Here is a 14,762-nt window from a genome sequence, read left to right as displayed (position 1 = left end):
CCAGACACCCCCATATCTCCCAATTGAGAGCTGCCTCTTGGAAAACAAGGATCAGCCCAAGATCAATTCACCACTCAAACATCTCTGCTGACTCTGGATAAAGCAGGGCCCACACAGCCTGATGTGCCCAGCCCTCAGTTGGGAAAGAGCTCTTCCACAGATGACTGAGATGGATCAGACAGCACAAAACAAGGGCTGTCAAAGGGGCACAGGAACTGTTCAGAGAGGGGATGCACCATAGACAGTTCAGGAAAGTGGGGAAGGTTGGGAAGACAGGGGTACCTGGACCTGACACTGAAGGCTGGAGGGAATCTGTGCAGATGTGGGGAATGCCAGGAGCACAGCCATGGTGGGAGAGCAGCCTGAGGGCTGTAGAAAGCAGCAAAGACCCCGTGTGATTGGAGCTTGGCAGGGGTGGAGAGGAAGATGTTGCATGGTGAGAGCCCTGCCCTGGGCAAATCTCCTTGAAGAGCATACTTAGATTCCTTTTTTTTTTTTTAAGATTTTATTTATTTATTTATTTGACACAGAGAGAGAGAGCGGCAGGCAGAGGGAAAGTGAGAAGCAGCTCCCCACCGAGCAGGGAGCCTGATGTGGGGCTCGATCCCAGGACCCTGGGATCATGACCTGAGTGGAAGGAAGACACTTAACCGACTGAGCTACCCAGGCATCCCACATGCTTGGATTCCTGATCAGAAAAGCCAATATCCTTGTAATGAAAGGAAAATGGAAGCAGATGTTGGGGTGCTGTCATGACAAGCTATGACCCTGAGGGACAGGCATTGCCTGTCTACCCACCTGTCAACACTAGGGATGGTGTCCCGATTTTAGATGAGAAAATCGAGCACTCCAAGGGTTAGGTCACTCAAGTCTATCTGGCTCCAAGTTCCCATGTTCCTTCTGCTTGATCTACCTGGATTGTTCTAATGGCTCCGGAGAAAGACAGATGAGCCTGAACTCCAGGATCCACATAGCAGCTACAGGAGCGTGAGCTGTAGTTCACTGTTAAAAAGGATACAGCAGGCCAAAATGGGATCACTTGTGCTGATCATGAGCATGAGCAACAATGAGACCAAAGTGAAGTGCAGGAGGAAGGTGTCTGTGCTCTCCCAGGCAGAAGGAACGGACTGACTGGCATGCAGCAAGACAGAGCCTCATGAAGCAAGAGGAGCTTAACGCGCTGTAGACATCACAGGTCACTCCAAAGGGAAACCCTTCACCTATGAAGCAGTTTTTCCCCCTTCCTCCCTGCACACTGGCACACACCAATCTGCATTCTGTCTCTCTGGATTTATCTAGTCTGGATATTCCATATAAACGGACTCATACGACATGTGACCTTTTGTGTCTGGCTTCTTTCACTCAGCATACTGTTTTCATTGTAGCATATGTCAGCATTTCACTTATTTTGTGACCAAATAATATCTCATTGTGTGGCTAAACCACAATTTCTTTATCTATTTATCCATGGATGGACATTTGGGCTGTTTCCACCTTTTGGTTATTCATGTTCATATACTTGCTTGAGTACCTGTCATTAATTCTTTTGAGTGTATACCCAAAAGTGAAATTGTGGGGTCACATGGCTCTGTTTAGCTTTTTGAGAAATAGCCAGATGGTTTCCCATGGTGGCTGCACCATTCTACATTCCCTCCAGCAATGTAGGAGGATTCTGATTTCTGCACATCCTCACCAGCACTTGTTATTTTCCGTTTTTTGATTATAGCCATCCTAGAGGGTGTGAAAGAGGACTTCACCGGGGTTTTGATTTGCATTTCCAGGGCAAGCCATTTTACAGGGTCATCCATCATTCCCTGAGGTTCTCATGTTGATTGTTTTCTCCCCCTGGGCTCACTGAGGGCAGGAGACATCTTACTCTTCCTCATGTGGTCAGCTCAGGGCACCATGGCTTAAGGAGGCACACGGAGGAGTTGGTGCCCCACCCCCCAATCTGTAGTCAGCCCACATGCTTGGGTGTCTGGGGGCAATAACCCTGTCACCAGCCACCTCACAAGCCACACCCCCTAGTAATGTCTATGAAGGACACTGAGTGTGCCAGGTCATTCAGGGGTTCTGTGCACTACCACTCACAATGTCTGCTGCAGTCGATACCACGTGCCCACCATGGGCCTGGGACCTCCCATTTCAGTGGTGTCAAATCAAAAATTCAACTGAATAAATTTGGAGATCTATTTGGCTTTATTCAACAATTCATAAACTTGGCAGCATCCCATCTAGCAAGTAGAAAGGAGCTCCCCTGAGTTGTAGAAAAGGAAAGGTTTTTAAAGGCAGAAAGGGAGCAGAAAAGGAAATTATTAGCAAAGAATGCATTGTTTCAGGTAAAGCTGCCTTCCTAAGGGGAATGGAAGGGCCTATAAGGTGGATTATCTCACTAGTGCTGACCAGGTAATTCCATGTTGACCGGTTAAAGGTTACATTTCTGGGGGCAGCTGAAACTTCAGTTAGGTTAGGTATTAAGTCATGGTTTGATGGCATGAGGTTTAGCACAAGTGATCCCATTTTCAGCCTGCTGTATCCTTTTTAACAGTGAACTACAGCCTGATTTCCAAATGCCTAAGGGCTTTCTCCATACGTGGAAGGGAGACTTCTTGGCCCCTCTTGCCAGCAGGCCAGAAATGCCAAGGAAATGACACCCTCCCCAGCAGCCCTCAACCCAAAGGAGTTGGTATGTGAATAGCCCAACTCCATCCTCCTCGGCCCTCTAGGGAGGATCCTTCTGAAGCCTGTGTTCTGTCTCTGCTCTATGCTGAGTTCTGAAGCATGGTTAGGCTCCACTGACCATGGTGGGAGCTGGCTGAGTAATCTACTAATATTCTGATTGGGACCACCAATTTCAATGTGTGGGTTTTTCCCCCTACACCAAGCAATTCTCCAACACCAGTTGGTTCAGTTGGTTATACTACAATTCAACTCAATGCTCACATTATCTACCTGGAGATAGCATTAGATACCATAGATGAAGGACTGAGTCCTACAAGACTGCCCCCTATACACACTTTAGATGTCATTTCCAAGTCCAGGTTGTCACATATTTCTGATCTACTGGCTATAAATCAGAGTTTCCCATGATCCCCTCCCTCCTTGGTTTCAATCAATTTGCTAGAATGACTCACAGAACTTGGGGATACATTTTACTTACTAGATGACTGGTTCGTTATAAAAGGATATAACTCAGGAATAGTCACATAGAAGAGAGGCACAAGGCAAGGTATGGAGAGGATGCAGAGCTTTCATGCCCTCTCCAGGCACACCAACTCCACTCTATCCAAATCTCCCTGTTTCACCAACTCAGAAGGTCTCTGCACCCCATCCTTTTGGGTTTTTAGGGAGGCTTCATTACATAAGCATGACTGATTACATTATTGGTCAGAGGTGATTAAATTTCAATCTTCAGGTCCTCTCCCCTCCCAGATGGTTGAGGGGTGGGACTGACAGTTCCAACCCTCTAGTCACAAGGTTGGTTCCCCTGGCAACCAGCCCCCATCCTCAGAGATCCAAGGGCTTTCCTAAAAATTACCCAATTAACATAACAAAAAGCCTTTAATTAACACTTTTATGGCTCTCAACACTTAGGATATTTTGAGGGCTTTAGGAGCTCTGTGCTAGGAACAGAAGACCAAATATATATTTCTTATTATAAATCACAATACCACATGTATTTTTCTCAATTCTCCACTCCCCTACCGGTGCTCCTGCACCTCCCAAATCAGTGACTTCTGCCTCTTGGAGAAGCAATCCAAACCAAGACATCTGCACACCAGCCACTTCATATACATGAATTCATGAAACCTGCTTAAAACAGAAAACTAAGACCATCCCCTCAGGGTTAAAAGTGAGTGAAACACTAACCGGGGCAGACAAACATAATGTCATCTTTAAGAGAAAGGAGGCTTCTGGCCCCCAAGGCTATGATGTCAGTGAGCAGATTGAAGTATTTGCCAGCGGAGTGCAGAAACTCACAAAAAGAGGGGTAAACATAGGTGGTGCTGGTAGGAGGGAGCTCTGCTCATGAACTCAGTATCTGGTCCCCCTGGGGACACTTCTCTTCCTGGAGACAGAGGTCCTTCAGCCCTGTCAGCTCCATAGCCCGTTAGCAACCACTGCCTCTCCTCGTTCTGACCCGTGCTCATGGGGTACCTGCTCATGCTGCTGGGATGCCCCCTCACCTGCTCACTGAGAATATGCTTGTATTGCAAAGGAGCATGTGCTCGTGTCTGGGAAGCTGGTTCTGGCTGTAGATAACAAACTGATACCCTTCTCTAAAGTACAGTCTTGACTAACTCTCAGAGATCAGGGGGAGCCAGCCTCAGGACAGTGGTGAGTTCTTTGAGGTGGTATTGCCTTGTAAGGCCTCTTGGGGCCCCATCTTCAAGGTTCCTTTGGCAGCAGGTGGCAAACCTGATTCATACAGATGTAAATTTAAAGGAGAGGTATTGTCACTTGAGATTATCTCCTGGAGCTTGGGGCAGGGCCTCAGCAAGACTTGGGGATGGTGGTGAGAAAGAGTCCTGGCTCTCTTGCTCTGTAAGAGATCGCCATGAACCCTAGTGGCTTACATCATTTATTTTGCTCACAAATCTGCTATTTGGGCTTGGCTAGGAAGCCTCATTTCTGCTCCATGCCACACCAGTCCCGGGTAGCCCAACCCAGGACTAGAGGGTCCGTTTCCAAAGCCGTCCACTCAAAGGACTGCTGGCTGCCAGGGTTGCCCTCCACACAGGCCTGTCCATGTGGCCTGGGCTGCTCACAGCACAGGAGTACCAAGAAAGCCTAGCAGAGGCTGTATCTCAGAAGTTACACACTCACATAGGCCTGCCTGAGTCGAGGGGAGTGTGGCAAGGCAAGGTTCCAGAGAAGCATGTGGGACTGAAATATTTTTGTGGTCATTTTTGGAAAATATAATCTGTCACAATAAGGATGAGAAACTACCGAGAATCAAGGGAGCCAGCTCATGAGTGTGTAAGTATGAGAGTGTGTGTGTGTGTGTGTGTGTGTGTGTGTGTGTAATCTAGCTCACCCTCTTTCCCTCTCTCTCTGGTGCCATAGTTCTCCGCATCTCCTTCATTTACTCTCTGCTCAAGGCCACACCTCAGCTCCTAAGTTTATGGGCAGTTATTCCTGCCTTTCCCAGAATCTCCCCAAAACTCAGGGCCTCAAGTGACACAGAAATGTAGCCCCAGCTCACTCTGGTCCAGCAGCAGCTCATTTGATTCTGCTAAGACGGTGGGGGGAAAAGCCACACATGTTTGTTTTTGGTGACAATGCACTGGGGGCACAGCTGGCCAGCCACTGCTGTAGATTGCCTGGCGCCAAGTGATGCAGCCTCTCATGGTAAACAAACGCTGTTAGATCCTGCACCAGAGAGCTACGCTGATAACGGGGAAAAGCTCACTCCTGTGTTTATGAACCTAAATGTCCATAAGTCAGGCCTGTCTTCAGAGCTGCCAGAGGGTCAGCGTGTATGACCAGATGCGCCCTTCCTCCCTGAACGGACTCCACGTAGCAAATGGGGCTGCTGGCTCCAACGCTGCTTAAGCCAGGCTCATCTTCCAGAGGATGTGCTTGTAATTTGATGATAAATCCTACCAATTTGTCACTACACTTGTCCCAACTTTAAAAGCCAGTTGTTGGAGGAATTGTTGGCAAATAAGGAAGTTGCTGCCAGTGCAAAACATCAAGTGTACTAACGTTTTCTGGATGCTTCCTTTGTGCTTGGCCTGTGCTAAGTACTTACCATGCATTGTTTCATTTGTTCCTCACATCAGCCTAAGGAAATGAATATTGTTACTGTTCCTCTTCTACTGATGAGGCAGCCGAGCCTCTGGGAGGTTAACTCGCTTGCCACCATCACTCTGCTAGTGCATCAAGTCACACTAGTTAAGTTATAAATACCTTTATGTTTATGCCCAACTTTAAATAATATTTAAAAAAAAATAAAGCAAATTCACTGGCTCTTGAAACTGGAATGTCCAAATTTCAGGTCTGATTTGGTTCCCAACATAACCACCAAAAGCCTAAGTTCTCTCCCATCTTCTGTCTTCCTCTCTGTCCAGGGGCTCCCCCTCACGGTGGCAAGATGGCTGCAGCTGCACCATCCATATTCCACATGTTTGGAAGGAGAGAGAAAAAGCATTTTTCCCCAAATCCCCTATCAAACACTTTCTCCAGGCTCAGGGGCCTAAATTGGGTCTCCTACCATCCCAGTAGTGTGCTCAGGGCATACAGTGCCACTGTGGTGTCCCTTAGAGTCAGGGGTGTCTCTAACCTCCCAAATTCAAGGACTGTAGGGGAAGTAAAAAGCAGGCTTGCTTCCGAGCCTAGGAGAGTGGCTGTTAGAGAGGACCCATCGCAACTAGAATGTTGTGGAGCAATGACTTGAACCCCAGCCTGCCTGTTCATTCAAATAGTACTGACTGAGCCCTTGCTGTGGGTCAGGCACAATTCTAGATGCTGGAGACACAAACCGGAAAGGTTCCTGCCCTCCTCCCCTCCTGTTGCTGTTGCTGGCTCTGCTGCCTCCCAGGGCTAAAGCCCTGTGCTTTTACAAGGCCTCAGAGCTGGACTTCTGTTCTCCTAACCAGCTTTTCTAGTTTTGAAGCAGCTTTGTGGCACTTAATTTCTGTCATTCAGCCTCATCATCTATAAATCAGGAATAGCGATACCTCCCCCAAGAATGAAATAAAAAAGGCTTACATGGAAAACGTAATAAAACCTAAAGTATCACAGCCTCCAACCTACCACACAGTCAACCCTCATTCCATTGATGCCGTGATTTGGATTTTTGTACATTAATTCCTAATGTCACTGTCTCAGGCTTTATAAAGACATGTCTGTGTGAATACTGCTCCAAAGATGCTATTTAACACTCTCTACTCAGCCCCACCTTATTTTTTTATAACCCAAATTCTTCACCTACTTGATTTAAGTGGAGGAGGTGGTTTGCCTGCATTAAATAGCCCATCCAGTTTCTAAATTTGTCATGAAATCTGAGAGCAAGGGTTCTCTCAGGAATGCAAGCAAAGGTACGCCAAAGGGTAGCCAAGAGGGTATGAGTTAAATGCACCACACTCCAAAGATACGGCAACATCAGTAACTTCACCATGCCCAGAGGGCTCCCAGTTTTGAAGGAATTATTCAGTCTCTCAGACCAGTGGATTGAGTTGAGGCTCTTGTATCTAAAGAAACCCTTCTTTTTCTTTTCTTTTTTCTTTTTTCTTTCTTTTTTTTTTTTTTTTTTTTGCTGTAAACTCTGTTTCCCAAGTCCCACACTGTTTCCATCCTGTTGAGCCTGTTGTTTTAAAGAAAAGTTCGGGTTGCAGATTGGCTGAAATGTAGCTAGTTTCAGAGCTGGAGAATAGAAGCACAATACCAACCAGGCCATGGGCCATCGCTGGAACCAGGTGGTTTTCCTCGGAGCTCCTCAATTCCCAGGACAAGAGAGGAAATTGCCTTTGTTTCCCTTTCTGGCACATTTTCGTTACTTCCCAAACTTAGACTCTTCCCACCCTCGACTCCTCTCGCTTTTAGTTGAGTTTCTCACTTAACTAAAATGGGTTTTCTTCTATGTGTCCTTAGGGACTTAAACTATCAAGGAGAGTAATCAGCTGCTATACTTTATCAGGCAGAGTTCAACAAGGGCAGGGCCGGCTTCACCAGCTCGGTCACCGCGGGGCATTCTGGCGCCCCACTTACTATGTCTGTGCGAAAGCCTTAGTTGGGTCACTGCTGCTGGTGGTGGTTTCCCGAGGTTGGATCAAGTCGTCTTTTATTTAACTAGAATTACCCCAGCTGCAGGTGAATGGAGGTCGTAGGCCAAGTATCTGAGTCCGCCTCACACACTCTCCCCCGTGCTCTCCTGTCAAGCGGGCCTCCACTCAGCTGGGAGAGACCTCACGCTCCTCTAGCTCTGGGGGCGGGACCTAGGAGACTTCATCCAATCAAGAATCCCACCTAACCAGTTGGACCCGCTTCTATGACCGGTTGAGCCAATGAAAACTCGACCGCTGATTTTCTATGGTCTTCGGGAAGGCGCCTCTCCCGGAAACCACCTCCTCCTTTGAGCCACACCTGGGCGGAGCTAGCCTCCCGGTCTTCTGTCCCGCTGGCTGACACAGCTGCCGGTCACGGGGAGGCGGGAGCGGGCGGAGCCGTGGGCGCTGGCGTCTGCGCGGCGCACAGCTGGCCGCGCGCGGGAAGCCGCGGGCGGCGCCGACGAGTTCCCGGGCTCCGGGGCCTCGGCGACTCGGCCGGATCCGGGAGGAAGGGTGGGAGGAGGGCAGCTCTTCCGGTTCCTGCTGAGGCGAGCGGCGGAGGAACGCGGAGCCTCGGCAGGCCCGCCCCGCGACCTTGGGGGGCCGGCCCTCTGTGGAGCTGGGGGTCGTGCAGGGGGCGCCCGACAGGGGCGCCGCCGCCCACGCTGACCGGGAGACGCCCGCGCTGGCCAATGTCCCCTCCTCGCTAACCAGGGTCGCCCGCGCTGACTCGAGCCGCCCACGTTGACCGAGGTCGCCGACCCCCGCCGACCGGGGATACCGCCCCCCGCTGACCGAGGACGCCACCTCCGCCCGCGCTGACCCGGACGTCACCAGCCGCGAAGGTAAGTGTCCCCCACCGTCCCCCGCGGCCGGCAGTCGGCCCAGGGACTCACGAGACCTCTGCCACGTGCACCCCACGCTCTCCCCCCATTGTCAGGAATCAGCCGGGTTTTGTCCTTTCCCTCGTGGTGTCGTTGCAGTGCTGCTTCAGGTTTTTGCCCTTGCGAAGTGCTTGGCAGTAAATCCGCTTGGCGATGAAGAGCACTGGAGCAGGCCTCCGGCCAGAGATGGCCAGGGCGGGTTGGCTTTGTGTGTTTGATGAAAAGCGACTCTCCGCCAGAAATGAGGCCTGTTGGATCTTCTCTGGTCCAGCTCCAAAGAACTTGACGGTGTGGGCTTCCGAGAGAAGGCGGCATCTTCACAGCCTCATACTTATCTCACTCTTCATGGTTCTTTTCTCTGATTTGATAGAGAAGGGCAAGCCGTCAGCTTTGTAGGTAGCAGAACCACAAGACAAGGAGGTGGTTATCTTACTGGTAGGGGGCCAGGACAGGTTGCTAAGCTGTGTTTGGAAAGTCGCTTTGGCAGAACTGAGCAGGGGTGGAGGAAGGGGCGTTTCTGAGAATGACTTGAGATGGTGGAGGGACTGGGGCACGTCAGGGTGAGGAGTAATGTGCATGTCAAGAATTCCAGCAAGAGAGGATTTGAGGCCCATGAAAGGACAGCTTCAAACTAGCAGTCCTGTAACGGTGCCCTTAGAGACTTAATTTCCTAAGTGCAGGTAAAGGACAGTACAAAAGGGTAAGCTGTTAAAGGATAAGCAAGTAAGAGGACAACATAGTCTTGACATTTTCAAAGGCCACGTGCCTTCTTATAAAGATACATCAGCAGTGTGCTTGCTCTCAGGACCCTAAGTTTCTCCCTTCTTCTTTGTAAAATTCTTTCATCCTTTTGTGGTGACCATTAAATGAGATGATGTATATAAAGTAAGCAGCAGATACCCAGCTCAGAATCCGTGTCTGCTGAGGCTTGATTTTGAGTCCAGGAAGGAAGTGCAAAGACCTCTGTCTGTGCCTCGTTCTGTCACCGCTTACTTCTATGACCAAGTTCCTTGCCTGCTCTTTACAGTTCTTTACTTTACAGAGGCCTCCACCTTGCTCAGCCCTTAAGAGTACTTGACTCTTTTCCAACTCTATGTGAAATCTTTTATCTGTTTCACGAGCTGATACTAAAAAAAAAAAAAAAGTTAAAGTCTTTGAAACAAGAAATTTAAGTTTGTATATCTAAACATATCCATTATTTTAGTAATGTTCGCTCATGAATTTTTTCTTTTAGTGAAATATTTTATTTTTTAAATTTTTTTTAAAGATTTTTTTATTTATTAGAGAGAGGGCACAAGCAGGGGGAGGTGCAGAGGGAGAGCAGACTCCCTGCTGATCAGGGAGCCCATCGAAGGTCTGGACCGGAGCGACCCGAGCTGAAGGCAGATTCTTAACCAACTGAGCCACCCAGGTGCTCCACTTTTAGTGAAATATTTTAATGACGCAAAAAAGAGCAGAGAACTGTAACAGTTGTACCATACTCTGAGACAAGCAAATAATATTTCTTTATGCTTTTAGACTTTCTTTTTTTTTTTTTAAGGAAATGTGACATATCAGCTATAGTTGAGATTCTTTTTTTGATGCCACCACCCCCCACCTTCTATCCCATAGAACTTGCTCAATTCTTTTTTTTTTTTTAAGATTTTTATTTATTTATTTGAGGCGGGGTGAGAAGCAGAGGGAGAGGGAAAAGCCAACTCTGCACTGAGCTCAGAGCCAGATTCAAGGCTGGATCCCACGACCCTGAGGTCATGACCTGAGCTGAAATCAAGAGTTGGACACTTAACAGACTGAGCCACCCAGGTGCCCCAGAACTTGCCTTTCCATTTTTAACTTGTTTTTCCATTTTGGCTCACAGGACTTGCCTGGTAGGTATTTGTACTCACAGAAGCTAGGTGCCCTTCCTTCTCATTCTCAGTCAGCTGCTAGGTTTACTTGTCATGAGGATCATGACCACTATTTTGGTACTGTCCTAGTGACATTTGCTCTCATCCTCTTAAGAAACCTGCCTTCTCTTTGCTCTCCCAGTATCTGTTGGATGAGCTCATGATAGTTTTCTCAGACTCACCACCAGCCGAGGATCATATGCCATCTGATTGGTCTTTTTTGGGCCGCTGCTCCCTTCGTTGTGGTCTGCAGTCTTTATCCAGGATCTGCTGTTTCTCCACTTCTCTCGGGGCAGTCACACCTGGTCCACGCTTCCAGGAAAAAGTGACCTTCCCTAGTCAAATGTACTATCTTTTACAAAATGAGATTTTTGGAATTCATAGTATTGGCTACCATTTTTTAAACACGTAGGTATCAGGCTTTTTAACTAAGCACTTGGTGTACACTGTCTTGTTTAATTCTCACATTACAACTGTGTCATGAATGGTGATATTTCCATTTTAAAATGAGCAAACTGAGGCTTAGTAAGATTAGGCATCAGCAAAATTTGAGCCTAGAGTCATCTCCCTACAGTATGTAATTGTTTTTGCCACCAGTAGAAAAGGAGAATTACTCCATTGTTGGGGCAGAACAAACTTGGGCATTCACACGGGTTCTCTTCAACCTTCCTGCTCCACAGCCCCCGCTCCCTCAGGCGCAGGAGCACCTGGGCCTCCTTCGGCAGGGCCGGAGATGGCATCAGTGGACTTCAAGACCTACGTAGATCAGGCCTGCAGAGCTGCTGAGGAGTTTGTGAACGTGTACTACACCACCATGGATAAGCGGCGGCGCCTGCTGTCCCGCCTGTACATGGGCACGGCCACCCTGGTGTGGAATGGAAACGCTGTTTCGGGACAAGAGTCCTTGAGTGAGTTTTTTGAAATGTTGCCTTCCAGTGAGTTCCAAATCAATGTGGTAGACTGCCAGCCTGTCCATGATGAAGCCACCCCAAGCCAGACCACAGTCCTTGTTGTGATCTGTGGAACAGTGAAGTTTGAAGGCAACAAACAACGGGACTTTAACCAAAACTTCATCCTGACGGCCCAGGCCTCACCCAGCAACACGGTGTGGAAAATAGCAAGTGACTGCTTCCGGTTCCAGGACTGGGCCAGCTAGTGGGGCCAGGAAAGGCCTCTGCTGTAGCCCAGCTCTGTAGGGAAACGCAGATCTCAAAATGTGGGGACACAAGTTCCTTTCTGTTCTAGGCCACACTGCCCTGGCTTAACTGCATTTGCTGGAGTCCTTTGAGCCCCTTTCTGAGTGTATTCTTGTTTGTCATAGATGCCTTTTCAAAGTAGTCATCTTTTCTATTTTTCTATTTGTCCAGTAGAGACCCTGGTTCTGGAAATTCTGACAAATAAAACAATACAAATGTTGCTTCTTTTCCCTTGCTTGATGTGTCTGTCCAAGTTTTGAGGAAGGAGGAGGCAAAGGAGGGTTAAAGGCAGAAGCTTAGTAGAAAGCACCTGAAATGAAATTCTTTAGTGAAATACTAAAGAATTAGTTAAAAACTGCTTATAAATGAAGCAGCTGTATTAACTACTCTTGTAAAGAGGAAGTGAGGAACTGCTCTTAAGAGGAAGCTAGTTTTATTGACCCTGAAGATGGACTCTAATTGCATTTTCCCAATGTAAAAAAAGAGTAGAACTAGAAGGTTCCATCATCCTTTGACCAATAAATGAGATCTCATGGCCACGTGGTTTCCCCAATTACATTTTCTTTGACAAGAGTGTGCTAGGTTTGAGATAGGTTTGTGGACTGGGATATTGGAATGGGAACTTTGGAGAAGGAGAATACTGATGTGTATGGTGGCACAGATGGCAGTTTCCTCCTCATACCCATCCCCTTACCTAGTTTCTGAAGCCCACCAGTGAGCAGGACAAAGTACCCACCAAAAAGAAGGTTTGACATAATGACTTAAGTTCTGGCCAGTGATAGAGAAGCAGAAGGGTGGGACTTGTGGGAATTTGCTTGTTGGTAGACCCTTCCTCCCTCTGTCCTGCTTCCTAGAGAGCAGTTACGATGGCCTGACCACTGGCTCTGGCTCATTCTGGGCCATGGAGGCAGCTGGACCGTGGAGGTAGGATTGTGTTAAGTTGGAAGGAGCCTGGATCCTTGGGCTATGTGGAACCATCCAAATGGACCTAGTTCACCTACCCTTAGATTTCTTTTTAAATGAACGAAATTTTATCTGTAAGACAGTAATTGGTTTGGGGCAGGTCTCACCTGCAATAGCAAAACCTAATCCCACGTGAGGAAAAAGATTTGCAACAGGGGCAATGAGTGTGTTGTAGGGGAATGGCTTTGTCACAGTGTTCCAGGGAACCAAACTAGACCCAGGTACCCTCAGGAATTCTAAGTCTAACTGGGAGGCAAGACATTAAAATGGTAAATAAATTTAGTTTCAAAGCCACATATGAAGAGTAGTCAAATCGATCCTATAGATAACATGCCTAGCAAGCAGAGATAAGCAGTTCAGCTGAGATCTGGTGAAATACTTGTGAGATTGGAAGTGAGGTCCCAAACCACAATGTGGAATTGTCAGACCCTGGAGCTCTGTCCCATAGGGAGGCCAGTGGAGTGGGCTGGGAGGATTAGTGCAGAGACTGATGTGGAGGGAGAAGCTGGGCTTCAAATTTGAAAGCCCTCGTCCTTAAGGGGTGACGTAGGATGGCACCTGCCTCACCTCAGCCTTGGATAGAGGGTGCGAGTCCCATCAGGCCATCAGAGAGCTTGATGTGAGATCTCTAGAGTCTGTGAATCACAATGTCCTGAAAATCTTCAAGACGCAGCTGTGGGTGTTCCTGTGGGACAATGGTTCGGGAAATTCAAAGTATAGATGGCATTCTGAAGAGCACCAGGGCACCTCTGGTGGCCTCCCATTCTCCCCTCCTTTTTTTTTTTTTTTTTAAAGATTTTATTTATTTATTTATTTGAGAGAGAGAATGAGAGACAGCACAAGAGGGAGGAGGGTCAGAGGGAGAAGCAGACTCCCTGCTGAGCAGGGAGCCTAATGCGGGACTCGATCCCGGGATTCCAGGATCATGACCTGAGCCGAAGGCAGTCGCTTAACCAACTGAGCCACTCAGGCGCCCTCTCCCCTCCTTTAGGAACAACGGACAGTGGATTTAGTTGGGAAGGCACTCAGATGAAAGACCAGCCTTCCCTAGACCACACAGTTAGTGTGCCCTGAGACCCGGTGGGGCCAGTGAGGCGTATGAGGAAGGGCTATGAGACACTTTGGGGAAGTCTCCCTGAAAGACTGGGCATCCAATCTTTCTTTCCTCCCACCCGATCTACCTCTACCCTGCCATTTAGAGAGCAGGTATGAGAGTTGATGTTCTAGATGGAAGCTCTGTGGGGCCATGAGGCTTATTTGGCCACATGCAAGGGGTGGAGGAACGGAAAGCAGGCCCTGGGGTCCCTGTCAACCTCATGGAGTCCCCTCACCAGCACTGGATGACCTCCCTTGGCTCTCAGGGGAACAAGAAATGTGCTTCAATCTTCTTGAAGCCACTGTTGTTTGGGGGTCCTTTTACACGCAGCCAAATGTGTCATCAGTGACAAACTGGAGGAAAGTATGTACAACAAAGGACAGGCATAGTATTTCTTTACTATTAAAGAACCTTCAAATCAGGAAGGGAAAAAACAGAAAAAACAATAGCACGAGAAAAGAACAGGCAAATCACAAAAATATGTGTGAAAGGGTGGTGGGAGGGAGGGAGAAAGGGAGGGAGGGAGGGAGGGAGGGAGGAAGATGCATAAACTAACAATTTCCATCCCCCTCCTTGTTTGTATAGCAACCACCTCGGTGATGGCAGGAGGTACCATCTCCCGTCCAGTCAGACTGGCAACAGCCAGGAAACCCCAGACCCCGGTGCTTGCCCAAATGGGCCATCAAGGGTGCAAGTGTTGATTTCTTCATAAGATGGGACAGAGAGGGTGAAGAGAGTGGGGGGGGGGGTGAGCATTTTGGGGAGAGGTTTCCTGAGAGAAAACTTCTGAGAGAAAGCTGTCCCCCCACCCCAGCTCCAAGGCCCCTCAACAGGGAAGTGTGGTGAGCTGCCACCTCCCTTGCCTCTAGCCCAGAGAGAAGGGGCTTCAACAGGGGGTCTGCCTAGCTTGACATGATAGTCTGGGGTCTATGAGACCCCACTGGACACAGCCTGAAGGGACCTAG

The 14,762-nt window shown here is 48.4% G+C and overlaps 1 protein-coding gene across 1 annotated transcript; it reads left to right on the top strand.

Annotated features, from left to right (window-relative positions):
- Window positions 1–8,193: 8,193 nt before the first annotated feature.
- NXT1 (nuclear transport factor 2 like export factor 1) lies at window positions 8,194–11,958 on the top strand. Its single transcript, XM_045885351.3, has 2 exons — window positions 8,194–8,617; window positions 11,223–11,958. Exon 2 carries the CDS (start codon window positions 11,276–11,278, stop codon window positions 11,696–11,698), a length of 423 nt encoding a protein of 140 aa, XP_045741307.1. The 5' UTR covers window positions 8,194–8,617; window positions 11,223–11,275; the 3' UTR covers window positions 11,699–11,958.
- The last annotated feature ends 2,804 nt before the right edge of the window (window positions 11,959–14,762 follow it).

The sequence above is a fragment of the Mirounga angustirostris genome, unplaced genomic scaffold (genome assembly GCF_029215605.1).
Source record: "Mirounga angustirostris isolate CCGP_5_RB_7025 unplaced genomic scaffold, mMirAng1.0.hap1 SCAF_10, whole genome shotgun sequence".
Classification (NCBI taxonomy): Eukaryota; Metazoa; Chordata; class Mammalia; order Carnivora; family Phocidae; genus Mirounga; species Mirounga angustirostris.
Note: the sequence above shows the minus strand (reverse complement) of the source record. Positions and strands in the feature narration are given on the sequence as shown.

Coding starts and splice junctions, on each gene's coding strand:
- NXT1 (XM_045885351.3), top strand. CDS start 11,276: ATGGCATCAGTGGACTTCAAGACCTACGTAGATCAGGCCTGCAGAGCT.